General features: G+C 37.5%; 1 protein-coding gene across 3 annotated transcripts; it reads left to right on the forward strand.

Annotated features, from left to right (window-relative positions):
- On the forward strand, positions 1–27,612 carry PAIP1 (poly(A) binding protein interacting protein 1). 3 transcript variants are annotated; one of them, XM_019283447.3, is made up of 12 exons: positions 1–190; positions 1,507–1,635; positions 4,983–5,164; positions 10,453–10,641; positions 13,996–14,108; positions 17,652–17,763; positions 19,306–19,431; positions 21,460–21,566; positions 23,539–23,656; positions 23,791–23,845; positions 24,456–24,549; positions 26,194–27,612. In XM_019283447.3, exons 2-12 carry the CDS (start codon positions 1,605–1,607, stop codon positions 26,285–26,287), a joined length of 1,221 nt encoding a protein of 406 aa, XP_019138992.1. In that variant the 5' UTR covers positions 1–190; positions 1,507–1,604; the 3' UTR covers positions 26,288–27,612. The 3 variants fall into 3 exon arrangements, with proteins under 3 accessions (XP_019138992.1, XP_010393542.1, XP_039422541.1); XM_010395240.4 differs by having other exon boundaries at positions 1–186; XM_039566607.1 differs by lacking the exons at positions 1–190; positions 1,507–1,635 and adding an exon at positions 3,352–3,568.
- Positions 27,613–27,780: the final 168 nt, after the last annotated feature.

Genomic DNA, 27,780 nt, shown 5'->3' on the forward strand with positions numbered 1-27,780 from the left:
GCACGCGGGGGTCGGGCGGCCGCGTCACGCGGCGTCTGAGGGGCGGCGGCGCGGGGCTGTCGCGGTCCTGGCCGCATAACCGCGCCGAGCCGCCCGGAGCTGGCTGCTGCCGGGAGGCGAAGGTCGGGGCTGGCGAGCAGACGTGCTGAAACGTGTGTGTTGGACGTGGGACAAACGCCGTAGCACGTAGGTGGTGTCCTCTTCGTTATTGTTACTACTTAAAATGCGTGATAAAGCAGCGAGGTGTCGGAATGGTAGATGCAGTACGAGAACAGAAAATCGGGAGCTGTGTCAACTTTGGACATTAGGAGGAATTTCTTCGCAGAAAGGGTGATTAGATGTTGGAAGGGGCTGTCCGGGGAGGTGGTGGAGTCGCCGTCCCTGGACGTGTTTAAGAAAAGGCTGGACGTGGCACTCTGTGCCATGGTCTGGTTGTCGTGGTGATGTTCGGTCAGAGGCTGGACTCGATGATCTCAGCGGTCTTTTCCAACTTAATCGATTCTGTGCTTCTGTAATTCTATGGCTGTTAAAATAATATATGGCTGGATGAAGAGCACATGGGGTTGGAGAGGCAGTTCCAGAGGACAACCAGCCAGGTTGCCCATTGCCTCCATATACTCTCTTCACATGATCCTGCGTATGTTGTCCTACTTCACACGATCTGTGGGTTCCATGTACAAGTTAGGCATATTTTGGTTTGGTTTTTAAAAAATTTTCTTAAGTCTCTGTAGCTGCTCGTGCAAACTACATGTTGCTGGATGTGTCACAGAGCCTCCAGACTTGTAAATGATGAGTTAGCAAGTAAAGTTAAGCACTGAAAACATGAGAGTTACTCTGGGAGTAATTAATAGGATACTCTACTACTAAATGTTCATTACTGTGCTTTTAAATAAGTCTGTGTGAAATCTGTAGAGCTTTAGACCTACAGATTATACCTGTGCTTTATGTTTTGGGCTCAATCACCATTGACTCTTCTAACAACATGCCTCATCAGTATGGTAGCGATCAGAATAATTGCAGCTATTAACAATTAATTACCCTTTAAAAGCTAGAACCAGCCCTCTCCTTTTTTCTTATTAGAAATATCTTACCAGCATTAAAAAAAAAATAAGGCATGTAAACGTATCTGTGTTCTGAATAGTGACAAGGCTACAGTGTGTGATTTCTTGGCACCAGGCACTGAAGTTGTGTGTGTAGTTGGTTCTGAACTAAGTTTTAGACACTTAGGACAAAGCAGGTATCTCCTAGTGGCTGCCTAGAAGTGTTCATAATTGTATTTGGTGAAAGTCTTAATCCAGTCATTGGGTGCTTAGGATAGGTCCTTCTAGTTTGGAGATCTCAGGGGTTCTGCTGTTTGGTCTCAAAGGCTTGAAGTAATTAACAGGACTTCATCTACTCAGGGCAAAACATCTAAGCATAATGTTAAATAGTCTAAAGGGGTGTACTGTTGTAGGTAGTATTCAAGGATTGTCATTTTGTAATTAACTACCTGATTATTTTTCTTAGTTTTGTTTTAGGTGTCTACACCAGGGAGGAGAAATTCGGTTCCCAACCATACATAACTGCGTTAATGCAAACTTAAGTAGGGCATCTGAAAGACAAATATGGATTTGGGATCACATTCCACTCTGAATGGTAAGTAGTTGCCAAACAGTCATTAAATTAAGATAATATAGAATATTTGCTTAGTGAAAAGAATTCACATTTATGTCCAAAGGTGAAAACTTGTTCAATAATTTGAGGCATTCAGTTCCCCTTAGGTGTGTACCTTAAAGAATGAGATTTGGTAACTTGAAAGATAGGCATATTCAAAAGTGATCCCAGTATATAATGATGGAAAATTTCAGCTTTCATCTTCACATTAATGTACGCTTTTCATTCTCCTCCTGGTAACGCAAAGTCTACAGATGTGGACAGAGGTCACAATATAAGCATTAAAACTGGAGCTGAAATAACACAAGAACACTGAATATTTTTAGTGTAGAAATTTAGTAGCTAATTTGTGATCTTTAAAGAATTGGCAATACTGCTTAAATTAGTTTCAACAATGGTTTACACAAGTGACATATTACAATTTTTTTTTTAAGACTCATTCAAAAACATCCTGCATTGGCTCTCATTCCAGTTGCAGAGCATAGATTTATTAGTTTATCATTCTGTATTTGCAGAAAGGGTTGCCTAGGAACAGTTTCCCATGGGCCTCATTAATTTTAACTTGTGACACCTTAAATGTCTGGCCACCTTTTCATCTCACCAAAAATCAGTCCAGTTCATGCCTTGGGGAAGTAACAAATATCTTATACCCTGCTCCTCCCCTGTTAATAATTGAAAATGGTAACATGTAATAATAAACCCAATAGGAACATGACTTCTAAAGGCACCATTTTACAATTCAATTGGATTGTTTTTAAAATACAGGACAGCACTATTCTGATTTTTTTTTAATAATATTTTATACATTCTTGCCTATTTTTTTCACCCCTTTGTGAGTGGTGAACAGAATTTGACCCAATACCACACAATCTTTTGATTTTGTCTGTGGCAGGAACAAGTGGCAAGGTCAGCACAAACCAGACTGCTCAGGGAGACAAAATATAAACTCCCTCAGCAGGATCAGCTGAAGTGTATTTGGGGTACCCCAGATCACACTTGTCCTCCTCATCTTGAAAGCTGATTATGATACAGAGTTTGCAAAACATGTAGAGCAAGACTTAGGACTGAAATTGAAGAAGAATGGACCAATTAAATTGTAAATGGACATGTGAGTTGAGTCATTTACAGTTAATGTGGTAATATTAGGAAAGATGCATTACATGGACCATGTTCTTCAGGTGGTTCCTATTGGCCTGGAAGGTAGTTGTCAAACATTAAATCAGAATAGCATTTGTTATCATGTGTAAATTATACATGAAAATACATTGTTATGAACAAACACATTTATATTAAGTAGCCCTAACCATACAATAATATGGTCACGTTGGAGACTTAACTTTATTGCGTTAAATTTAGAATTTCGCCTGCTGCTTTTCTATCCCTTTCTGGTGGAAACAGCTGTGTATGCACAGCGTGGCGTGAGACCTGTGGCTGCAGGTCTCTCATTGCAGCTGAAGCCTCGGCCCTGTCACGGTCACCTCGCCCCGCTCGTTACCGTGGAGATGCAGCCGCAGGCAATGCGGTGCCTCTGGAAACGCCGCTTCCAGGCTGCCGCGGGCTCGGGGCGGGCGCGGCTATCGCGGCGCTGCGCGGGGGTGAAACCGAAAGTGCGGGGCCGGGGCGGGCCCGCGCTCCGCCCGCCCCCCGCGGGCTGCCCGCCCCGCTCCTCTCCGCTCCTCCCTCCCATGAGCGCCCGAGCCGCCCGGCCTCAGCATGTCGGAGAGTTTCGACCGAGCGCCGGGTGCCGCCCGGGGCCGCGGGTGCGGCGCGCTGGAGAGCGGCGGCGGGACCCGCCCCGGGGGCAGCGCGTCCCGCGGCTCGGGCTCGGAGCAGCAGCACCAGCCGGGCGGCCTCTTCCCGCAGCAGGAGCCATTGCGGCCTCCGAAGACGGCGCCGCTGGGCACCGGGATGGCAGGTACGGGCTGCTCTCCCCGCTCTTTCTTTTCCCGAGGCACCTGCGCCGCTCCCCGCGGCGCCGCGGGGGCACCGGCACCTGGCCTCTGGAGCGCTGTACTTATTCCCGGGGATGCGATGCGGGCACCGCGCTGAGGCCGGGTCAGCGTGGTGAGCCCGGGGGGCCGGGGGACACCTGGGTGTCTAGGGAAGGGTAAGAGGAAGAAAACCAAAGAGAATCATGTGACGCACTGTGCAGTCGTTCACCACCTGCTGACCGATGCCCAGCAACAACTGACAGCTCCTGGCCAACTCCCCCCCCAGTTTATATACTGAACATCACTTTCTATGGTATGGATTATCCCTTTGGCCAGTTCGGGTCAGCTGTAACAGTCTTTGCTGCCTCCCTGCTTCTTGTGCATCTGCTCACCATCAGAGCATGGGAAATGCAAAGTTCTTGCTTTAGAGTAAACACGACTAAGCAATAGCAAAAACAGCAGCTTGTTATCAACGCTAGTCTCATACTGAATCCAAAACATAGTGCCGTACCAGCTAGCAAGAAGAAAATTAACTCTGTCCCAGCTGAAACCAGGATACTGGGTTATGAACCTGGACCAGGTAAAGGTGTGATGTTGTATTGCAGCTGCTTGCAATACTCTCTGTCCTTTCCGTCCTTTTGTGCCCCACATCTGAGTGTACTTTTTATCCATCTGTTAATCTGACTGCAGATGGTCTCAGCCTTCCCCCTACTGAAGAACTCCAGACTATTTGTAAAAATATAAACCCAACCCAGCAGTAACACAAAGCACTGTTTGTTCGTCAGGTAGGTATCAGGTTCTGTTTTCAGTAAACTTATGAGCTAGTCTGTAAAGAGAGGTTTGGAAAATAGTGTTTTAAAAATACTTCAATTGGATGGTTTGGCAAATGATATATAAAAACAGCAATAGCCAAGTGTCCTTGAGCATTTTGTTGAAAGTAAGTCTTGGTAAAAATCAGTGATGTCTGTCATTTATTGACCTTCCAACTGTATCTTGTATTTGTATCTAAAATCAATGAAAAATCACAGGATAATCAAATGTGCTATAAGCAGATTTACTAGTTTCTTAGGTTAACTCTTAGAAAACATGTTTTCTTGGGAATGAAGAGAGGCTTTTTTCCCTTTTCCTGTTTTTTTTTGTCACCTGCACATGAACACTGTTTACTGTCTATCATATAGAAGGACATCTAGATTGTGGTCAAATGAATATCCAAACCTGAGAATAAACAATAAAACCTGTGTATTTAAAGTAAGGCTGTGTATTTAAAGGAAGTATATTTATAGTAAAACCATACTTGAAGTAAAAAAAAAAATAAAACCACATATTCTGTGCTTATTCAGTGTGAATACATACTAATTGAGTGATTTCTAAGACAAGCTGTTAACAAAAATTTTTCAGAACACCTGCAAAAGACGGGAATTCCGTCTGGATCACAAGATAAACTCCCAGTTCCTGATTCTGGACCAGAAAAGGCTGAACCTCAGTTAGCTGTGGATCCTGTAGCAACATCAAACTTGTCTGTTAAAGCACCTGAATTTTATCCACCAGGATACAACCAGAACTTCAATCAGAATTTCACAGTGAGTGTTTTAATGTCTTTCCTTAGTATGTGCCAATTTAATTGTATTTAAATTAATAATGTTGTCTTTAGATCTTTTGTGTCAGATAATTTGAATTCTGTATTTGCTGAAGAGATTGCAAAAATTCTGATAACCTCCAAAGTTGCAGCCAGGATATTAAGTGGTAATGCATGAATATTATGGTGTATGTGAGAGCCTCTAGTATGGGATATTTTGCCAAAGCTTGCTGCGGATAACCACATTCCTTGTTGACTGCACCAAGCATTGGTTGCATCCAGTATGAGAGTAAGCTGCTTTTTGATGACTACCTCTGTTGTAGTTACATCTACACTGCATTTTAAGTGAAAGCCTAGCTGTACTTTTATGCAAAAGTCACAGGGCTTTGAAGAAAGCGTGGGAGAAAGCTTGAACTTTAGCTTTTCTGAGCACAGGCTTTGCCTTTCCTGAATTTCCTGCACCACAAGGTACCATTCATCATGACTGCCTGAGCTAGTGTACCATCATGTCTTCTAATTCCTTCAGTGGTTTTGTATCACCAAAGGGCAAAAAAAGTATTAGACTCATTCCTAGCAGTTACCTACCCACACACCTAATAAGAAATGTATCTCTAGCCAGACTCATCTCTGATCAATCTGTAGATGCATCATGTAACAAAAGTTGGTACTTCTATTTTCTACTCCATTGTATTCCATGTTACTGCTTTAGTAATTCTACTTCAGGGAAGATCTGTGTGAATTCTTGGAATATCCTTTTGTTATGTAAGCAGTAAAACTCTGGTACTATATCTAAATAGGTGGGAACTTTTACAAGTGCAATGAAGTGATAAACAGTGCTGCTGAATCAAATAGATTTTTAATTGCTTGTAGAAACATATTTCATTTGAGTGCTAAATATGGTGGTTTGGTGTTTTGAAATCTTTTCCTCACCAGTAAAATTCATGTTACCTGATCGTTACCAGCTTTGCCTGTTTACTGAATATAATTACTCTCCTGATAATACAAGCCCACTGCCAATATCCAACTGTTATAATGCCAGTGTGAACGTGCTTTTTTTGGTGAATGGATAATCTAGAGGAAAAATAACTACTTTGCCCCAGTACTGGTTACATGTTTTCTATAAATAAAGTGTTTCAGTTTCAAGACCAAAAAAAAAAAAAAAAACCACACAAAAAAAAAACCCAAACAACCTTTCAAATAGCATACACAGTGCACTCTTGAAACTGCAAAGTTTCAATGCCAACAATGTTGCTTTTCATCTATTTTGTAAAAACTCGGGAGCATGTGGGAGTTCCTGGTTGCTATGTTGTTGGAATATGCTATGAATGTGACTCATCTATTAATAAAAATACCTCTGAAACTGTTAGCAAAACATGTTGCAGGGACTTTAATCTAATCAGAATATGATAGGCATAAAACAGCTGTATTTTTTCTTTCATCCTTCACTATTACAAAATCTGTTGGGTTTTTTACTTCAGTAACTGAAGAAATTTTATAAACTGGGCTCACTTGCAATAAAAATAAGAAATTTAGCACACTTTGCAGTTACACTGATTTTGACCATGAGTTTTAAAATTTGAATCAAAACAAAGCTAGAGAAACTTCTTTTTTACTTAAAATTAGTACTTTTTAGCTTTCATTTATAAAGGCCCCTGCATTTTTAGATCTGAAATCTTGTATTTCTAGTACATGGTTGTTTTGCAATAGAAAAAAACATTTATTTTTTTAGAAATAGTGTTGATTTCTTGTTTGATTGTGCACTATTATAATTACTGTGTCTGTCCATATAACATTTGATATTGGGTCAGTTACTTTCCAGTCTTTCCAGTTTTTGATACTCAAAACTATCAATTACTCATGAAGATGGTTTAAGGGGTACAGAATACACGATTTACTAGAATTTTCAGAAAAACTTTACCAGGACTTTGAAGAAAGGCAACAGTGGGATTCTCTGTTTGCATACAGAGTCCAACGCATGGGAACTTGTAGATGTCTGCAGCAGAACTAGTGACTAGATGTAGGTTTGGATTTGACATCAGACTTGTTCCTTGGCATGGCTCTGTGTATAACATGGCTGTCATTCCATCAGATGGGCATAATGACGTTCTTACTTCATAGTTTTAGGGGTGAGATTTTTGTTACTTTAGGATTCCACAATCTTTCCCTCCTGCTTTTTTCTTTTTTAACTTCAGTAATTTCCATCAGAAGCCAAGCATGAGAGTGCCACTTAACCTCATTCAGCATGCATGGGTGGTTTTGTATATTCAACAGTCTTTTTGTACTTGAGTTTGCAATAACTTTATTGGAAACTTGTTGAGTTCATATAACTGAAAGGAAAAAAAGCTTGTTCCTAAGAAGTCTGAAGAAAAATCAAATAAATATTATAATATTAGTGACTAAGTTCATAAGTAGAAATGTGTATTTGCTAGATGTAGGAAAATGGTAATCAGTACACATACAGAAGCTGAGTCTTAAGAGTAGATTTGGCTCAAGAATCTTTTCTATAGACTTTCTGTTTTATCTTTATGTAAATCAGAGGAGTTAGTACCTATTTAGCCTTCTGCTCATGTCTGTAAGCTCATGAACTGACACATAATAAAAGAGAGGCGAATCTATAAACTTTTCATCAGTTACTCTTTTGTTGTGAACAATCCAGGATCCCATCCTATAGCTATCAAAGATTAGAGAGAAGGATTGGAGTGGTGGCTTGATGGACAAATTATTGAAATTAGCAGAAAATTTCTAGTTGACTTTTGTGGCTGTAAATTATAACTTTGTAGTGATGTGTAATCTTACAGGCTTCTGTTAGCCAGCTCCTCTTGAAAAATAACAGCTATTTGCTTTGTTTTCCTTGAGTTGATACACTACATGGTTCTACCTTTATGTTAAACCCTAAAATCTGACAATGAGCAATGCAAGTACGTTATGTCTAGAGGCTGTTGGGCTAAATTTAGTTAGTTTTTAAAGTATCAGGTATAAATAATTTTTTAAAAGTTGTATATTTCTGAATTCCTAAAGTACTCATTTTTCTCTCCCATTTGTTCAGATGCCTATCACAGTCACTGAAACCTATACTTCTTTTGAAGTTGCATATTTAGTACAGGCAGATGAATATGGTACAGTTTAGTTCTCTGTGTTTAGCATCGTAATTACAAACTGGAAGTAAGAGTATACAATAGGGACACCAGTGTACCAAATGGTATTGGAATCCCTTACAAAACAAGAATGTTCTCCAAGATTGGATTCTTGCCAAGGGACTATGAGAGGAAGATACCTTCCTCTCTGCTGAAGGAGGATCTTGTAACGATCTCATGGCTGTCAGAAAGAGCAGCTTCTTTTACTAGCTACAGCAATTGCATGCTCTGCAGCCTGGCTGGAGAGTTTTGAGACAGGTTGTTTGGAGAGATGCTAGTTCAGCTCTATTTGATTAAGCTGCAGTAGCTGCACAGTAGTGTAATAGTTCTATGAAACAAACTAGTTTTAAGTTCATTGTACAGAACTCTTATGGGGCTATTTGAAATTGCTTCATAAATGTTGGTTTCCTTTAGTGAAGCAGAGTATTTAGCAAGTCATACATAGGCCTTTACTTTTTGGGTTTGCAAGCTCCAAGCCATTACAATCATAGAAAATCTTAGGTTAGAAAGAACCTCTGAAGTGCTCATGCTCCAATCCTCAGGTTGTCAAAGGCTTTAGGTAGTAACAATTTGCCTGTATTTCAATAAACCATATGTTTTTTCCTATTCTGGTAGGCAACATTAAGTTATTTAGCCTTTAGTATTATTAACTGGCAAATCTTCTACTTAATTAAATATCATATGAAATCTTTCTTAGATGTGTGCCCCACCTCACTAGCTTAAGTATATAACCTTATGACATGTCTGAATGCTTTTGGAAAGTTTGCTTTTTTTACCCACACATTCTTCACAAGTCATGAAATTAATATCAGGATGTGATTTTCAACAATGTGTGTCTTTCTCATAGTTCATACCCAGCTAAAAAATTTTCACAGATCCATGTTGCTTCACAGTAGAGGAGAGACAGGCAGTAATGTAAGACAAAGTAATGAAAAATCCCTGTTAAGGAAGTAGAAGGGGGAGAGGGAGAATATACTTATAAACCTTGTTGATATATTAATGTACACTAAGTAAAGAAAAAGTTCTTTATCATTTTAGCTCAGCTTTATTATGGACATCCTTTAAACACTTTTAAATGGTAGAACAGTTGAGAATGCTGATTTTCTGTATATCACTCATGTCTTGAATTGCTTGTTGTAAGTAACTTTTTAAGAAGTGCTTCTTCAGGCTCCTTCTTGCTTTTCTGAAATCTGAGAGATGCTTTTCACAATCTTCTGTGTAGCGTGACAAAGTGAATTATTTGTACTGTGTTGCTAGTGGTGGCATCACAAAGTATGCTGCTTTCTTTGCTATTCCCTTCATATACCAGCATTATAATCATCTGGAAGAGTATTGACTTTAAATACTCTTACATACATTCATTTCTGAATGGACAAAATCAGTGTTCGTCTGTTCCATTGGTGGGAGCATAAATATTGATAAAATGATATTGGGTAGCCCCTCCTCTCTTTAGAGAGCAAGTGTGTTATCTTATCTGGTTTTAAACCTCAGTAGCTGCAAATTAATTCCATTTGAATGGTTTCATTTTATGCCTTGTAATCTTTCATCTTTTGCCAAGAGATGCAAATACACTACTTTAAAATACCATTTTTTCTGATTATACTTTTTACATGGGAACAATACTATGTATTTATTGTATTTCTTTAATTACTCCCCCTTCTGCATGTTTTGGAAGCACTATACACACTATCTAAGTGCAAAATACCTTGTTTCAAATTTTCCATGCTTTTTCTTCTATGGTTCATGAAGCTACAAGTACAGTTAATGTCCACACCAGGAATAAGTGTTGAGCCTCAGATTGGTAGTTCTACTCCTAACAGATAAACTTACTTTGTTAGTTAATCTTGCACCCAATTTGGGAAGCTGATTTCTTTTTAATCCATCTTTTTATGTATTTTCCTGGGAGACCCTACTGTCTATAAAAATACATTACCTGGTTCTTAAGGTGATTGGACTACAGGAGGTTTCTGAGGTCTGCACTCCAGGAGGTGTCGAGGTCTATGCTCTGTAAAAATGTTGAATGAACTGTGTGATAAAGATCACTATCAAGTATGCAGAGACTCAAAACCAAGGGCTGTATGGTTATTTCTGGAGACAGTAAGTGTAACAATTATTCAAGGTTGTATTAAGTATTTGGTATTTTCTTTCACTTCTGTAGGATTCTTCCTTTGAAAACAGATGTGATGGCTATCTGACTCTGGCAGAATATGTACAAGACTTCCTAAATCACCTCACTGAGCAACCAGGTTGTTTTGACACTGAAATAGAGCAGTTTGCTGAAACACTGAATGGCTGGGTCATTGCAGATGAAGCTTTACAAGAACTTGTTGAACTCATCTACCAGCAGGTAGTGTATTCTGTCTTATAAGATGTACATTATGCCTCTGTTACCCAGTGTCCAAGACAGGCATTCCAGTATTTGTTACATAATTGTATCAATGTAGTATTGTAACGATTTGAATTTTTTTTCCTTTTGTACTGAAATATACAGGGAAGGATTTTGCTCAAGAAATTGAAATGGTAGCTCAGATTTAGGATACCTGAACTGTATACATTTTCCCAGTTTGCTCTGTTTCCTTTGTTGTGTGTTTGTATCTCCTGGGAAACATACTACGGCTGAAATTACGGCACTTAATTAAAAGAAGTTGTATTTTAATTTCTGTATTTATATAGTAAAGATTGAAGAAACTTAAGCAATGTTGTACATTTTTATTCTCTTGTGCAAAAAAAAAATTCTTCTTAGTCCTAAGATACTCTTAATTCCTTGGTATTTAAAAAAATTAAATCCATACCTGCTGTACACACTACGCTTTGGGAAATGCTTATTTATTGACACGCTTTTTTCTTTATTTGAAATATAGTTATTTCAGAACAGCATAATTGGAGAAAAGGAAAGTTCCTCTAAGGGTAACTTGGTCCAGTCCCATTGATGGCCATGGAAATGAGGACAGAGACCTTGAGCTGAACTCTGTACTAATTGGGGGAGCCATTGGAAAGAACAGCTTAATATGTGTTGCTTAGCAAATGAGCTGTTGTTACTGTCTTTTGGGCTCGCTGCAGAGAATGAAGCCATACTTCTGGCTTGTTCTTTATTATGTTGGGTGTCTCACCCTTACATGGATTTGTTGCTTTCAGGTTTTACCTTGAATGCAGACTTTTATTCAAGTGCAGATACCTGCAGATTATTTTAATCTGGTATATGTAGAAGTGGAATGGCTGGTTGGGCATTGTACAGAACTGTAGAGTCTCAGGTTTCTCATTATGATACAGAATTAATGCAAATTTAATTGAGACCAGTTAGTGAGACTGATAATCACCTGTGCTGCATTTGGCAGCATCGTTTTCCCATCCTTTATTTGAACCCATGGAAGATAGTTTAGAAAAGATTAAAATATTCCATATAGCTTTACTGGAAGAAAAAAAGAGGACTTTATACTATTTGTAACTTCCTGTATTTTAAAATCATTGAGTCTCATTTAATAGAAGTCTTTAATATTGCTTCTTCCGTTCTGCCTCCCTTTTAAAAACAAGTTCAGCATTAGGGTTTACTGTGCCTTCCTCAACTGGGAAGCTCAGTGTTAGTCTGAAATTACATAAAAAATAAAACCTAATGCCAAAAAGCTATGCTAGTATCCAAAAGCACCTCATTTTAGATCTGTTGTATATCAAGCTGGCATAGTGTTTAAGCAAAGCCAACTACACTTATTATCCTTCTGTCTTGAGCAGAGACTCAAGTATTTGTCTGCTGGCTTTTCACAAAACAATTAAAATTGCTGAAATTTATAAGCATCTGCTTCAGCGATGTAAATTTGACCCAACTAAGCAGATTTACAGATGCTAGGTTTGTGAAGGAAAAATACTAAAATGAGGTAAACCCACGTCCTGCAGGGCCTTCCCTTCACCTCATGCCAGGTATCTTAGCCTGTCTCTAAATATTAATTACATACTTCCTCCTATTCTTATTTCTGTCTGAACAGAGTGAAGTGCGAGTTCTTTTGTCTTCCAAAAGTTGGACACTGACTTGATAGTTTAAGAACCCTGACTGTTACCTACTTAATGCAGTGGATTGTTCCTGTCAGAGCAATTGCAGTTTCTCAAGCTATGTCTTGGTAGATTATCCTTCATGCTTAGATTGTGACTTTTTTGAATTGGAGATAAAGTGGCATTACCAGCAATAATAGTTCCGAGAATATGATTTTGCAATGTGATTGGTTACTAGGAAGACACAGGGTAGAATTCTTTTTGTCTGTGTGTGCTATGCCAGTTTATAACACCTAAAATTTAGTTATTTCAATGATTGATGCAACCACAAGTACAGACCAACTAATAAGGATGATAATATTTTAAAAATACAGGTGAGGTTTGAATAATTTGTGTAGGTGTTTGAGTGCTAAGGTTTTGGTTTGCTGGAGGTTTGTTGGGTTGGGGTTTTTTTTGTTAGGAAAGAGTATTAAAAAGGGGCACCTTATAAAAATGGGGTACCTTTTCTGGTCAGAGCAACTGATTGAACCAAAGCACCAAAGTCTTGTTAGGTATTTCACATGCCTCTTACTGGAAAGTGAATTCCATTTGTCTATCTTAATTACTTAAACTTGTTTCATCTTCCAAAGACACTTCATTTTTTTTCCAGTAACTTTATGCACATAGTAGAATTACACTAAGCGTATATTTTTCTCTACCTGTAAGAGGTAGAGAAAAGCAAGACGTTTTTTCAAACATGTTGGAACAGTTCAAACATGCAAACATATATATAGCTCTGATAGATGACCAAGATGTAAAAGAAATATTCAAAGATGATAAAGCCAAAGGAGAAGTTTACTGAGTTCTTAGTATCCTCATTTTCTTTTGGGCAGAGCTGGTGAAGTTACTTGCAGCAGAAACTTTTCGCTGCAACTGCATCTGAGAAATAATCTGAAATTCAGGCATTGTTAGAAGAGACTTGAAAATGGGTGAACAATAATAAATTTAAATTTTGAATTATCAGATTAAAACAATATTTTTTACACAACAGTGTTCTTACCACCTTTTTTTAGATGAGAAAGGTGTAGTTTTTCAGCAATAACAGGACTTGTTTTGGGATAAAAAGGATCCATCAAGAGCCATTAACTGTAATTGTATAGTCTTACTTTCTGATTCAGAAGTTTGCTCTTCTGCGGATTGCTGGAGCATGTATGGGAGAAAGAATTTCTCTTTACTTGCCATGTTCTTACGCTCTTTCCTTGGATATTAACCATGGCCCAAAAGAGATTCTGGAATAAATAGCTCATAGACTGAAACAAGACAACTTTTTATGGTGTTGTTTGAATGTACTCATTGCTCCTTGAGAGAGTAATTATTCTTGAAAAAGTGTCTTAATGTCCACTGCTGATTTTTTTGTAAAGCAGTTTGTAACTGACGTTGGGACACTCTTTGGTTGTAGGTCATAGTGCAGAAGTAGAGTTACATGAAGATACGTGGCATAATGGTGATTGTTTTCTTAGAGCCACAAAATCACAGTATAATGAGCTTTTAAGTGCTGAAATGCATATAGCAAAATGTTGATGCAATATAAAAGTGAACATGGCTAATAGTGATTATTAGTCATTAATTTTCTGCTCAAGTTGTCTGATCAACATACAGATTTCAAAAAAGCTTTTAAAAATGTTTCCTGATAAAACTAATAGGCTATAAATAATTCGTTTTTCCATTTTTATTTTGGAAGGCCACATCTGTCCCAAACTTTTCGTACATGGGAGCACGATTGTGTAACTATCTGTCTCACCATCTAACCATTAGTCCGCAAAGCGGGAACTTCCGACAGTTGCTACTTCAAAGGTCAGTATCAGTCACTTTAAGCCTGTTACTCTCCTCAGTTACATCTTTCTGGTTTGTTTGTTAACTCTTCCTGTTGCATACAAAGAAATACATATTTAAAATAGTAGTATAGGTTGAGGAGTATCGAAGCACAGGTACATGCTGAGTATTGAACACAAACATTTTAAAATATTTTAGTATTTTTAAATATGAAAATAGGACTCCATTCAAAGTTCTGCAGGCTCTTTTGAACTGAGTACATTAGACTGATCCCAAAAAATAGTGCAAATTGGAAAGCTAGTCTACTTTAAAAGTATACTAAATGCACATATATGTACTGTCCTTGTCCTTTGACTCTTGCCAGTACTTAACTTCATTGTGGTTTTTTTCTTTAACATTTTTTTTTGCCTGGAGTTGCTGTGCAAGGTTTATTCACTGATTGGCTAACTGACTTTGTGTCTATGAAATAGCCGTATAAAATCCAGAAGTATAAATTTCTTCAGTTTCTGGTTACTGCAGGTTTCTGGGGACCTTAGTTTGATAATGATTACACTTTGTAGTTGACAAAAATGCAACATTTTTTAAATTGTTATATTTCCTTTCAAATATTACTCCATGACATTTGAAGGACTATTGTAGTTGGACACTTCAGAATTCTTTAGAAATTGTGCTTTTGTTTTTTCTTTAAAGACATCTGGCTTTCTAACCTTCAGGTTTGTCTCTTATTTTAAAAGTTTTTACTTAGTCTGGCAATGTTTGGGAGCAAAAGCATGATAAACTTCTATGGTAATGCATTCCAGTGGTCTTTTATCATGAGTGGAATGTTATGGTTTAACCTGGCTGGTAGCTAAACAGCTTGCAGCCCCTCACTCACTTCCCCCACCCTCTCAATGAGATAGGCAAGAGAATTGGGGGCAGAAAAAGTAGAATTCATGGGTTGAGGTATTTTATTAGGATAGAAAAGGATGGGAATATAACAATGGTAAAAGAATTAGCATATACAAAACAAGTGACACACTGTGCAATTGCTCACCACCCACAATGCCCAGACAGTTCCGGAGCAGCGGTCCCCAGCCAGCTTTCTCCCTGGTTTATGTGCTGAGCATGAGGCCGCATGGGAGGAATAGCCATCTGGTCAGTTGGGGTCACCTGTCCTGACTCTGTCTCCCCTCATCTTCTTGTGCCACCCCAGCCTCCTTGATGGTGGGGTGGGGTGAGAAGCAGAAGAGTCCTTGATGTAGTGCAAACACTGCGAAGCAACAGCTAAAACCAGGGCATGCAGAAGCTGAAAATGCTCATTTTTCTCTTGGGTTTGTTTTTCTTTTTTTGGTTTTGGTTTTTTTCCTTTCAAAGTTATTGCTTTTGATATTTTTAACTATCTGTTACTTGAACATGTAAGGAAATCCCTGTGGATACAAAAATGCTGCTAGCAAGGAATTTCTTGCTATTTTCTAAGTCCGTGAGAGACTTTTCTCTCTCACAGAAGAGGTAGCAGAGTTATGTAAACAACCAAACACCTGCAACCTTGAGAAGCCTTGTTTATAGTAGAGTAGAAAAATATTTTGACAATGGATGTTTTAGGATTTTAGCCAATCACCCCCAAGGGGTGGCTGATCCTTTGTCCAATTAGACTATGAAGAAAAAAGTCTATAAAAGAGTTTGTAAAATAATTAAATAAATCAATCTTGCTGCACAATTCCTGCCTGCTGGATCTTCTCTCCTCCTCCTCCCTATGGCTGCGGGACATGGTAATATTTTACGGCGTTAATAAATCCCTGTTAATGCTGGATTTTCTGGTTCTTGGATTTGAAGCAAACCCAATCGGTAACAATAATGTTAGCACCCTGAAGCCATGAATTTAAAGTTGCTTAGATTTTATTTGCTAATACGAGTGAAATTGTGAGTGGTTAGGGTATAGGCAGATAAACAACCTAACAAGGTGACTACAGAGAGATCATCTTCTGTTTATCAACAAAGTTTCTACCTGAAATGTTGTATTTCAGCTCTTTAGATTTTTCAGGTTCTCCACTATTTCTCAATCTTGAAGAATTGAGAATACATTAGAATTTGTCTGGGTTTCATTTTATCTCAAATATTTTTTTAATTTTGTTTTTGTACTGTTATGTAAACTTATGTATTTTTGGCACAGTTGCTAAATACTAGAAAGATTACTTCACTGCCATGGTATGTTAATCCTATCTATTTGTATTTATATTTAAATTACAGAATCATAGAATTATTTGGGTTGGAAGGGACCTTAAGGATCATCTTGTTCCAAACCCCTCTGCCATGGGCAGTGACACCTTCTGCTAGACCAGGCTGCTCAAAGTCCCTTCCAGCCTGGCCTTAAACACTTACAGGGATGGGGCATCCACGGTTTCTCTGGGCAATCTGTCTTGGTGCCTCACCACCCTCACAGTAAAGAATTTCTTCCTAATATCTAGTCTAAACCTGTCCTCTGTTAGCTTGATGTCATTTCCTCTTGTCCCATCATTACATGCCCATGTGAAAAGTCCCTCTCCAGCTCTCTTGTGGGCCCCTTTTAGGTACTGGAAAATGCTATAAGGTGTCAGCAATGCCTTCTCTTCTCCCAGCTAAGCAATCCCAGCTCTCTCAGCCTGTGCCCGTAAGAGAGATGCTCAGGCCCCGTGGTCAACTTAGCAGCCTCCTCTGGTCCCACTCAATATGTCTGTGTCCTCCCTGTTCAGAGGACCCCAGAGCTGGATGCAATGCTCCAGGTGGGGTATCACCAGAGCGGAGCAGAGGGGCAGAATTCCCTCCCTCACCTGCTGCCTACACTGCTCCGGATGCAGGATGCAACTGGCTTTCTGGGATTCAAGTATGCACTATCACATTGGCCTTCTCATCACTCAGCACCCCAAGTCCTTCTTGACAGGACTGTTCTCAATCACTTCCCTGCCCAAGCTGTTCTTAATGCTTGGGATTGCCCTGACCCATGTGCAGAACCTTACTCTTGGCCTCGCTGAAGTTCATGAATTGCACAGGGCCACCTCTCAAGCCTGTCAGGGTCCCTCTTGTGTTCCATCCCTTCCCTCTAGAGTGTCACTTAACACCACTCAGCTGGATGTCATGAATTATGTATCACTTATCATTTAACATGGCAAGATAAAGAATTTATCAAATAGGTGTAAAGGCATCTAAGACAATGTGGTAAGCACTCTGAAGAGGGGAACATGTCTGTTTCATTTCTGTGGGCATTGGGTGCCTGTGTTACTATTGCACATCCTGAACCCATATTCTATTGTATAAATTGTGTAACTGTATTTTTCTACATGTTCCAAGTTGTTCTATTTAATTTTGCTGCATCAGGTATCTCAGTGCTTAGAGATGTAATAATGTAATCATATGTATTCATCTAAAAGGATGCAAATCCACTGTTTCTTTGTGAAGGCCTCTCATTTCCTTCACAGATCATACATCCCAGCATTCAGCATGTAACAGCTTTCATGCAGTTCATAAGTTCTCAGCATTGCTTTAAATGAGTAGCATGTTACATATGTTGGAATGGCTACAGATTATATAATCTTGTTTTAATTTTTACAGGTGTCGGACGGAGTATGAAAACAGAGATGAAGCTACCAAAGGGGATGAGACTACTAGAAAACAATTTCATGCCTTTGTGCTGTTCTTAGCTGAACTTTATCTTAACCTAGAGGTAAGAAGAAAGCTGCATGTCACATGGATCTTCATTAATTTTTTGTTGTGTGTAGGTAAACACTGAAATGGACTATAATTTGAGGTGTTCTTCTAAAGGCAGAAGGCAGTAAATAAAAGAACTTTAGAATAGTTTCATTACAATGTGTATATCCAAGAAACATGTAAACAAGGAAGGAGAAGATCATTAGAAGTGTATAAAAATTAAAGTGTAAGAATTTTTGGGAAGAACCAACCATAAACATCTTCGAAATTAAGCTTTTGGTATTTTCTTTTTACTGGCAAAAACCCCAGATGGATATACTTAACCAATATATTAGATGTTATTAAATGCCTAGCAGAAGCAGACCAGGATCAATAACCCATGTAATTCAGTATTCAGGCGATAATAAGAGGTGTTAACAAACCCTTGAGGCAGATGTGAAAACACTCAAAATGAGGAATTAAAAGTGCAGACCTTTAAAGATATTTCTTCTGATGGTTGAGTCATTGGCTTATGCATGAAGTATGCAATCTTGTATTTAAATTTGTTTTCTATGTCTGTGATATGTACAAAAATGTGTAAAAAATTTCTTTGATTATTTTGCCTGTGCTTTCACCAAGTTCACTTCCTGCTGCAGTGTAGTTAAAAATATACATTAAACTTGATTATTTCAATGATTTAAGCAAACACTCTAAAAATGTTCTGCTGGTATGAGTAAAATCCTTCTCTGACTCTTCCATTTCTGGACCGTAAGTGGTCCTTGAAATCTACTTTTCACTTGCTAGAAGAAAAAGGGAAGATTTTCAAAGACTTTGGAGCAGGGGGAGTTGTCCGTTTGTGGAGTATGCCATATTCTTTGGAGTATTCCATTTGTTTTGAAACTATTTCCTATAACTTTTTAAATATATAAACACTGCCTTCTGGAAGCAAGCTACTGCTGCTGTAGAGAATATGTAATGCAGTATGGAAAAGAGTGTGGGGTTCTGGTAATTTGGTATTTTTTGGACCATTAGGCTGGCATTTGGTTGCTTTTCTTAGCAATTTTTTAGCAGAGAAACAAAATGCTAGACATTGCATTGTTATGTCAGAATTGAAAGGACATTACTCAGAGTAAGTTTTCCAATGATACTGAGCTGTGTGGTGCAGTCAATGTGCTGGAGGGAAGGGATGCCACCCAGAGGGACCAAGAGAGGCTTGGGAGATGGGACCATGTAAACAAGGCCAAGTGCAAGATACTTCATTGGGCCAGGCACAAGTACAGGCTGCGTGGAGAATTAATCAGGAGCAGCTCTGCTGAGAAGGACTTTAGGTGTTGGTGGATGAGGACTTCAACATGACCTGCATCAGAAGAGGTATGGCCAGCAGATTGAGGTAGGTGATGATCTAGATGATGGTTAAGGTCTCTTCCAACACAAACCATTCTTGTTCTTTCCACCACAGAGATCACCTATGTTGATCACAAACCAAATCATACAGCATTCAAGAGAGAGCATGTGCCTAAATTAATTTCTAAAACTCAAGTAATGTAAATGTTGGGGGGTTTTATATATGTTTTTTCAGATCAAAGGAACAAAGGGACAGGTTACACGGGCAGAAATTCTTCAAGAAGGTCTTCGGGAATTACTGAATTCACTCTTCTCTAATCCTGTGGACAGTAATTTGATATGTGCAGTGAAACTGCTGAAGGTGAGATAGTAATTTTAAAACAAAAAAATAATCAAGTTTTTAAAACTTTCTAGCTTTGGGAATAGCAGGGTAAACTGCAAATGAGGAAGTATTTATAGGGGTTTATGCATTACAGCATTAGCAGAGCAAACTACTTTTTTTTTTCCTTAGTACCATTAGGAAATTGAGCCAGTACAAAAAGTAACAAGGTGCTCTAAAAATAAATTGAAGGCCATTTATGTAGAAATGAGCAATAGAACTTAAGTTCAGGTGCAAAGGAGTAAATGCTTCCTCTAGATCTTATTTTGCTGCTTCTTGTGTGGGAGAAAACTAACCAGCCTGAACGAATTGTGAGATCTTAGGTATGTTCTGTGTTCTGAAGGATGCTTGGCCATTAGGGTCCACCATTTTTTGTGGAAAAGGTCCTTAATATCAGTTATTTCATTCTGTATTATATGTGTCATTACTGTTGTAGAAATTGTAGAATTTCTCTTTCGTGTCAAAAATAAACCTCTTAGCTCATAACCCATGCCTTTTCTTGTAAAATGGTTAGCTTCTATGTAGGAGAAACTCTTACCTTCACTAGGTATCATTGTACTCATAGTTGGGAAAACAGTCTAAATTAGGAATGAAGGTTAAGTGCTAAACAGTATTTTTCTGAAGATTCTTGGTTGGATTGTTTGTTTTTCCTCATTCTTTACCCTTCCTCATACTCCACTACTTCTCAGACTCTTCTATCTTGAATGTAATTTCTCACAGCTGCTTTTGATATGATAAACAGAGAGTAGGGAAGAGAGATTTTTGTAATTTAAAACCTTCATTTGAAGTTTGGATGTTTAAAGAGATTGCTTCACAGCAAGTGTGCAGTTGTGCTCAATACGAGTGTGCAGTCCTTATGTTGGGAGTGCTTCCCTGAGGTAAGGCCCACTGACGAACCTTTTTAAGCTGCAATACACAAATCAGGAAGCTTTACAGTGCAGCATGCTGAAGAAAACCAGTAATCTAAATTGTTTTATAACACACCCATCTAAAAGGTGTTTCAGAACAAAGAGACTTTTAGTTTTGTTCATGCAAGTGTTTTCTGATGTCTTACAGTAACTACAAGTGTTGAGTATATATGTAGCTAGACTGGGCTACCTCATGAAACCTTGGTTTCACCACCAAAGCAATAAATGTCTCTATCTTTAATATAGTGATAGATACAGTTTTTTCACCTGTTTGCTGTGCAATATGTTTATTTTTAATTAATCTTGATGCTACTACCTAATTATCTAGGGTTACTTGCTTTTATCTTGGGATTTTATCTCTTTGTATCATCAGGTGCCATTCCAAGTATTTTTGATCATGTAATATTTATGCTGAGGAGATTGCTATTAGTGGCAAACTAATTTTTTTTTTCTGATTTAACTCCTCCTGTGCAATTATTGGGCACTGAAGTACCTATTCTTGTAGTCAGAGGCTTTCATCCATAGCCGTTCCAGACTGACTGCTGCTAAAGCTTTCTGGGCAGCAGCTTTAGCCTGGTAGACTTTTATGTAATAAAGTTCAGGTTGGCTTGGTCAGATAATTCTAGTCTCCTTTATGTATACCGAGATGGGATTCTCTGGCGTGTGTGGTGCTAGCCAAGTTGACTGAAGTGTTTCTAAAGTTTAATAAAGTATTTGCTGTTGTCATGTAAACTGGTGGAATCAGCTGCAAAAATAAGACTTAAAGGAAATAAAGGAGGATAGTACGTACTAAAATCAAGTAAAATCTGACCAATGTCACTGAAGAATGGTTTCAAAATCATATTTCAAGACTAAAACCAAGTGGCTGTGAACTTCTAGGTAGCATAAACATTGGACACAGAGCTCCTATGCTGTCTGTAGTTTAAAATAAACTATTTATGAGGTCTATTAATATGTTTAGCAACGAGATACAGGCAGCCGGGAGCTTCAGCCATCAGGTAGTCCAAGTGTCATGAATTGTTACAGAATCTCTTCAGCTGACTGTTTATTAAGAATTTCTAATTTTCTTTAAAAAAAAACCAAACTAATCCTTTGTCTTTAGTTGACAGGCTCAGTTTTAGAAGATGCCTGGAAAGAAAAAGGGAAGAATGATATGGAGGAAATTATTCAGAGAATTGAAAATGTTGTGTTGGATGCAAACTGTAGCAGGTGAGAAGATAAATTAATGTGCAGTATTTTGTTTATATGAAAAAGAACACCTTGAAAAATCTTCAACAGTAATGAACAGGTCCAAAAAATTATATTAAAAATTTATATTTATGAAAAGTATTGTGATGTGTGGGTCATTTTCTACATAAAAAAAAAATGCTTTTCAGTTGAAGAGTAATGTGGATATTTTGGTAGTTGAGTCGGTTTTGTTTTGGGGTGGGTTTATTGTATTTTAGTTTTTAATAGAGTTTCAAGTTCCACTTTTTTTTTCTTTTCCTATTAGGTCTTGAAATCCTCTGTAAGTGCTTTAGGCTCTTAAAGCAAGTATGTACAAAGAGACAGTGGGGCAATATCTCATAGTTTATACTTTTAATTTTGAATTGAACAGGATTAAATACATACAAACAGTACTAAATAAGTAGCAGTATTAAATACATACAAATTACTACAAATGTAAAGGCAAAATGAAATATACTATGTGGTTTGGTTTTTGTTTGGTTTTTTTTTCTGGAGAGCACACCTTTTTGGCAAGGTCTTAGCTTCAATCTGGAAAAGAACGAGTGGTTGACTAATGTATTAGTAATGTATTAGTGGTTGACTAATAACCTGTGTGCATGAGGTTATCTGATTCTGCTGTGCTTTATCCTCAGCTTCTTGCAAACTTACTAAAAACCTGCAGAGGGTTCAGACCCTGATCTCTTGCCATATGGAGGGAGGCCAAGAGTAGCTCATAACATCTGTGGGTTGTGATTGAGCTGCCCCCAAGGAGGATGAGGACATTTTTGCTTCAGGAACCAAAATTGATGGCACAAGCTGAGGCTTCAAAGATACAGAACAACAAACTAATTTTGTTGCCTTTTCACTGATCCTAAAATCATGAACCAGACACACTTAAAAGGGGTTACTTTTATAAGGATCCTTATGTGCACAACTCACCAGGTGGAAAAGCACCAACGATGCAAACCCAGCATAACACGTATACAATTTTTATATGTTTAGCAAATTAGCATAACTGACAAGCATCCCCAATTAGAGACATAAGTGCTGAGGTGCAACCCTTTCTGAATTCCCCTTTCCTCCCCCCCTCCCTTAGACAGGAACTAAACTTTGCTTATGAAAATGTGTGTGGGAGAGCTGGTTCCAGCCTTGGCTTCCCAGAGAACCTAACCTTGGACCCCCAGCCTGGAGCCACCGAGGAATTTTTTTTGTCTTTCTGTCTAACAGAGTAGGTAAAATGCTAGCTATGAATACTAGAATAGGCTACAGAGCTACAAATACATGTGTAAAGAATACAGAGAATATATAAAAGAAAAAAAAAGGCAAAAAAAAATTCAGCATCATTTTCAGCTGGGAAAATTTTATGAAAAAATAAAAAAAATGAAATTAAAATTTTATTTTTTAATTATTCTTTAATTATACTCTTCTCCATAGACTAGCTTAAAAGAAGAAGGGATTTTCTCTTATTTTAGGGACAAAATGGGTGTTGGTATCTAATGTACTGGAGACATTACTTCTTACTTTTGACTACCGCATTTCAGCAGGATGAAGACGACTGAAGTCAGGAGCATAGAATAGGAAATTAAATTAAAATTTGAAGATCATCTTCCTTTTTTCCCCCAGTATTATCCTTTTATCAAAAACAGATTTGTTCTTTAACTTGTACTGCAAGGTTTGGTATCTCAATAAAAGCTATAGCAATTTCCTTTTACATATGAGCTTCTTACTTAACAGCAGAGAAAGGAAAAAGGGTGAATATCTCATAATGGACACTTAAAGCATCTAGACTTGCAGTTGTAGAATTGAATTGAAAACTATCTGTGCACTGGACAGATAGGACACACTGGACACAAATTTTGTCCTTGAACTTATTTTTTTGGACAGATTTAACTGCCTTGTATTTGTGCAATAAGAGAAGTCCAATTTCTTGCTTGGCACAAAACACTCTAACTTTTGTAGTGCTTCTCTATTTCAGAGATGTGAAACACATGCTTCTGAAACTAGTAGAACTGCGATCTAGTAACTGGGGTAGAGTTCATGGAACAACTCCACACACAGAAGCTACCCCTGAAAATGACCCAAACTATTTTATGGTAAGAATATATGGACATTTCAGTTCCTTACTTTCATGTGAATTTACTTTGATTCATAGACAATCGCATTACTCAAAACTACAAACATCTGTCTCTCTGAACACATATAACTTTCTGTATGACTTTATTTTTAGAATGAACCAACATTTTACACTTCTGATGGTGTTCCTTTCACTGCAGCAGACCCAGGTATGGCACAAGTTTAGCTTACCTGTCTTCTCAATCTTCTTTAAAAAGTTGTAATCAAGTTTACAGTCTGTTGAAGAACATAAAATGTTATTCTTCAAGAATCTAAAACCTATGCAACTTAAAAGACAAAATTCTGCCTGAATTCCTGGTTTGGTGGAGCACATGATTTATTCTGTGTTAAAAGAAGGTAGATGTTTGAAATGGAGAATGTGCGTTTGAGTTCATAAAGGTCAGAAGAATTTATTCAGTAGTCCACAGCATTTCATCTTTCCAAAAAGCCAGAAATACTCAAGTCTGTTGTTTGTCCACTGTTAGTAACAAAATCAAATCAAAATCCTTCGTTTCTTTATCTGTAGTCTGAGCACAACATGGCATAGCATCATTTGAAGTAAAGACATCTGTCACTAACTTTACAGTTCTGTGGGAAGTTAAGCATCATTCCTAGAGATCCATTCATGTCCTGAGAAAATGTTGTAGGAGGAGCTTTTCCTGTTAATATGTTTCTTGCAGTTTATGGTTTTGTTAACTGGCTAATTTTCAAACTTTATAGTTTTCTGTTAATTTAGAAGACTAGTCATATATCTACTCAGTCTCATTTTTACTTTGCCAGATTATCAAGAAAAATACCAAGAGCTGCTTGAAAGAGAGGATTTGTTTCCATATTATGAAGAAAATGGAGCAGATCTGTCAGGACATGGAGAGCTGTATGTTTTCTTTTTTAGTGATTTTTTTTTAATAATAGTTATTTTTACTGTGATGCTGTGATAGTACAGGCTTAGGATTCCAATCTTGGCAAAAATGAAACTAAATAATGTAATTGTTATTTAGTTCTACAGTGGATGTATTTGTCTGGGTATAAAATGGATTTTAATCACACAAGTTTGAAACCTATTTCATATTTGTTCTATTGAGTATGATAATTACATTTCAGATGTTTATGCACATGTACAAACATACTTCTGCATTTAAAAAAAAAAAATTTGCAAGCAAAGTGAAGTGCCAGGCCTTCAAGTGTTTGTAGTGAGGCAATCTAAATTCATTTGACTGATGTGCATGAACATCCCAGCGAGACATGATTACTGAATTTCCAGTGTCTTTCAAAGGGAGGAAGTGTTAACTCTCTCTCCTCAGCCTAAGTAGCATTCCCTTCAATTAGAGGGCCATTCAGTATTCCTGTTGAGCAAGAAAAGCAAGCTAATGGTAAAGGTGGAAGCAGTAGATGAGACTATAATCTGACTTTTTGGCACTGGTTTATAAGAAAGAAATATGTAAAATAAGAAGAAACATGGTCTAAAGTAAATTGCTCTGAGCTTTACACTGACAAAGGAGGACTTTCAGATCATGATTTGACACACAAGAACATTTGCAGTGTTGTTTTTATGTGTGGTAACACAGCAGGCCTGTATCAGTATTTTTGTTAGTAAATTAGAAAACTTTCAGGTTGTACCTAGCTGAGGGGAATGTCAAGAACTTTGGAAGATATATTAGAGATGCCATCAGAAATCAACAAGCTCATACTGAAGGGGAAAAAAAGACCCATGTGAACCTCTGCTTAGTAGGAAAAATGCAAACTGAAGACAGAAGGCAGTTAAAAAACACAGCAAATCTGAAAACTACATGTAAAACACTCTAAGTCAACCTTCAAGCAAGGTGACTATAACCTTCTTTGTTGAAGGCTTAAGAAAAGCTTAGACAAATGTCTGCTGATTTGCTGTCAGCTATTTCTCATGACTGACAGACACCAGGGAGGAGGGTTCTGTGTGAGGGCTCTTTCTTCTGAAGGCTACACTTCTACAAGGAGCAAATGAGATAAATACGTAGACTGATTGCTCAATGCACAACACTTTTAAACAAAAAAACTTTTCTTACACATTTTCTATGGCCTTCTTTTACATACCAGCGAACAGGAATGCAGGGTTTCTATATTAATGTATTCTGTCTTTGAACTAGGATGCTAACCAATCAAAATTACACTAATATGTTGGTAATTTTTTTTTCCGGTAAATGGATCAGTACAGATGCATTATTAAATTTTGGGAAGCTTGGATTGCATGATTGCATTTTCTGTCATCTTGGAAACTATTTCTGTGTTTTAAACTGGGCAGCATAAGATGATCTAAAAAAGGTGGCAAACACTAGGTATTTGTACGTCTGTGCTGCTCTGAGGTTTCTGTTTATTTGTTTTCCTAGTATCCATTATTTTTTTCCTTTTAATTCCCTTTAAGAAAATATCATAAATAACTGTCATTTATAAAGCTTTGGTTTTTTGTTTGACATCTACACAGATCTGTTGGTTCTGAAAATCTGCATGTAAACCTAACACATTTGGTGATTTTTTTTTTCCTCAGGTATTTTGATGAGATTGATGATGAGATGGATCCAGAAATTGAAGAAGCATATGAAAAATTCTGTCTAGAATCAGAACATAAGAGAAAACAGTGAGATGTTACATATTAATGTTAGTTTATTTAACCACTTTAGATATGGTTAGAGTGCAGGGGGACACAAAACATTTGTACCAAAATGAGGAACTTCAGTTTCTCCAAGTACTAAAGTTACACAATTTCCATTTTGTTTAACAGAATCTGCCAAAAATTGTAAACTTATGCCCTGTAACTTAAAATGTTGTGTATATATCATAGTTTATTTTATGAAAAATGTTTTTTGAACACTGTTTTGGCTGCAATAAAAATTATTTAAAAATTATAATCGAAATTAAAATTTAATGGGGAACTGTCCCATAAAACTTCCCTTGAGGAAGAAAGGGAAAGAATAATCATCTGAATTTGCTTGCTTGTTTGCTTTAGTATATATTGGGATTTACTCATCCTATTTACCATATACAATATATCTTGCATTTACTTTCTCCACTTCCCCCCCAAGAAGAGTATGATCCAAATAAGAAAGAAATTTTTTTTTTGTCTGTAGATCACAATCATGAAAAGTGGCTTGTGGAAGTTCTGTGTATGAGTTTTTGTTTTGTTCATTCCCTTTTTCTTCTTCTTTCAAAATACACATTGGTGAGGTCTGGGCTTTTCTTTTTTCTTGGAATAAATATGTCACATGTTGATATGTGAAAAAGTAAGCAGTATTTTGGAAGTGAGGTGCTTACAAGATCTTTGGTTCAGATAAGCTTATTTTCAAATCTACAAGAAAAAGCTATTCTGTAATTTGTTGTGTTCTTTAAGGCAATAGTAATATAGTTATGTTCTAAACCATGCTTCTCAAGAGTATGTGCAGTGCTTTTTTTTATTTTGCTTTTTTTTCTAGTAATGTATCTAATATGTCTTACCTTTCGCAACCCTTGTAACTTTCTTTTATTCTTCTAATTTTATGTAGTTTGATTTAGTTTTGTAGTTGGAGTAAACTCATAAATTTCATTAATGTTAACATTCTGGAGCAAACTGCTCTTTTTTTGACTCCATATAATCATGTTAGTTTTCCTAGGGTACTCCATTGTTGTTGTTGCCAAACGCAGTTGAATTGTTTCCTGTTACCTGTTGCTGGTTAGACTTGAGTAGAAATCCTTACCAAAAACAAACGCAAGTATTTCCCAACAGTTAGCTACTCTAAAGTACACGCATTGTAAATATGCATGTAAATAATTCTCATAATATTTCACTGTTCTTTTTTTGGTTAAATAAGTTGTGCATCTGCTAATAGAGTGAGCAGTGACTGTTTTCTGGATGTTTATTTAACACACTTATTTAGGTTGGAGTTTTGGAAAATAAAATTTAACTAGCTTTATTTCCTTTGGTATAATATCACTACCTTGTCTTCTTGCTTTAAAACAAAAATGATTTTTTGCCTTCTTTTATCTCTCCTTCACTGAGCACTCCTTTCTCTTCTTCAAAGCACACAGTTGCAGAGACTATTATCTTTCAATTCTTGCTGGAAAAATAAAATGTATCAAAATGCAGTATGTTCATAAAGAC

The sequence above is a fragment of the Corvus cornix genome, chromosome Z, assembly GCF_000738735.6.
Source record: "Corvus cornix cornix isolate S_Up_H32 chromosome Z, ASM73873v5, whole genome shotgun sequence".
NCBI lineage: Eukaryota > Metazoa > Chordata > Aves > Passeriformes > Corvidae > Corvus > Corvus cornix.

What these genes read in the sequence shown, in the direction of transcription:
- PAIP1 (XM_039566607.1), top strand. Translation starts at nt 3,367, where the DNA reads ATGTCGGAGAGTTTCGACCGAGCGCCGGGTGCCGCCCGGGGCCGCGGG. An exon ending in TTGGATGCAAACTGTAGCAG is followed by an intron (nt 21,567 to 23,538) that starts GTGAGAAGATAA and finishes TCTCTATTTCAG; the next exon opens with AGATGTGAAACACATGCTTC. An exon ending in CTGTCAGGACATGGAGAGCT is followed by an intron (nt 24,550 to 26,193) that starts GTATGTTTTCTT and finishes TTTTTTCCTCAG; the next exon opens with GTATTTTGATGAGATTGATG.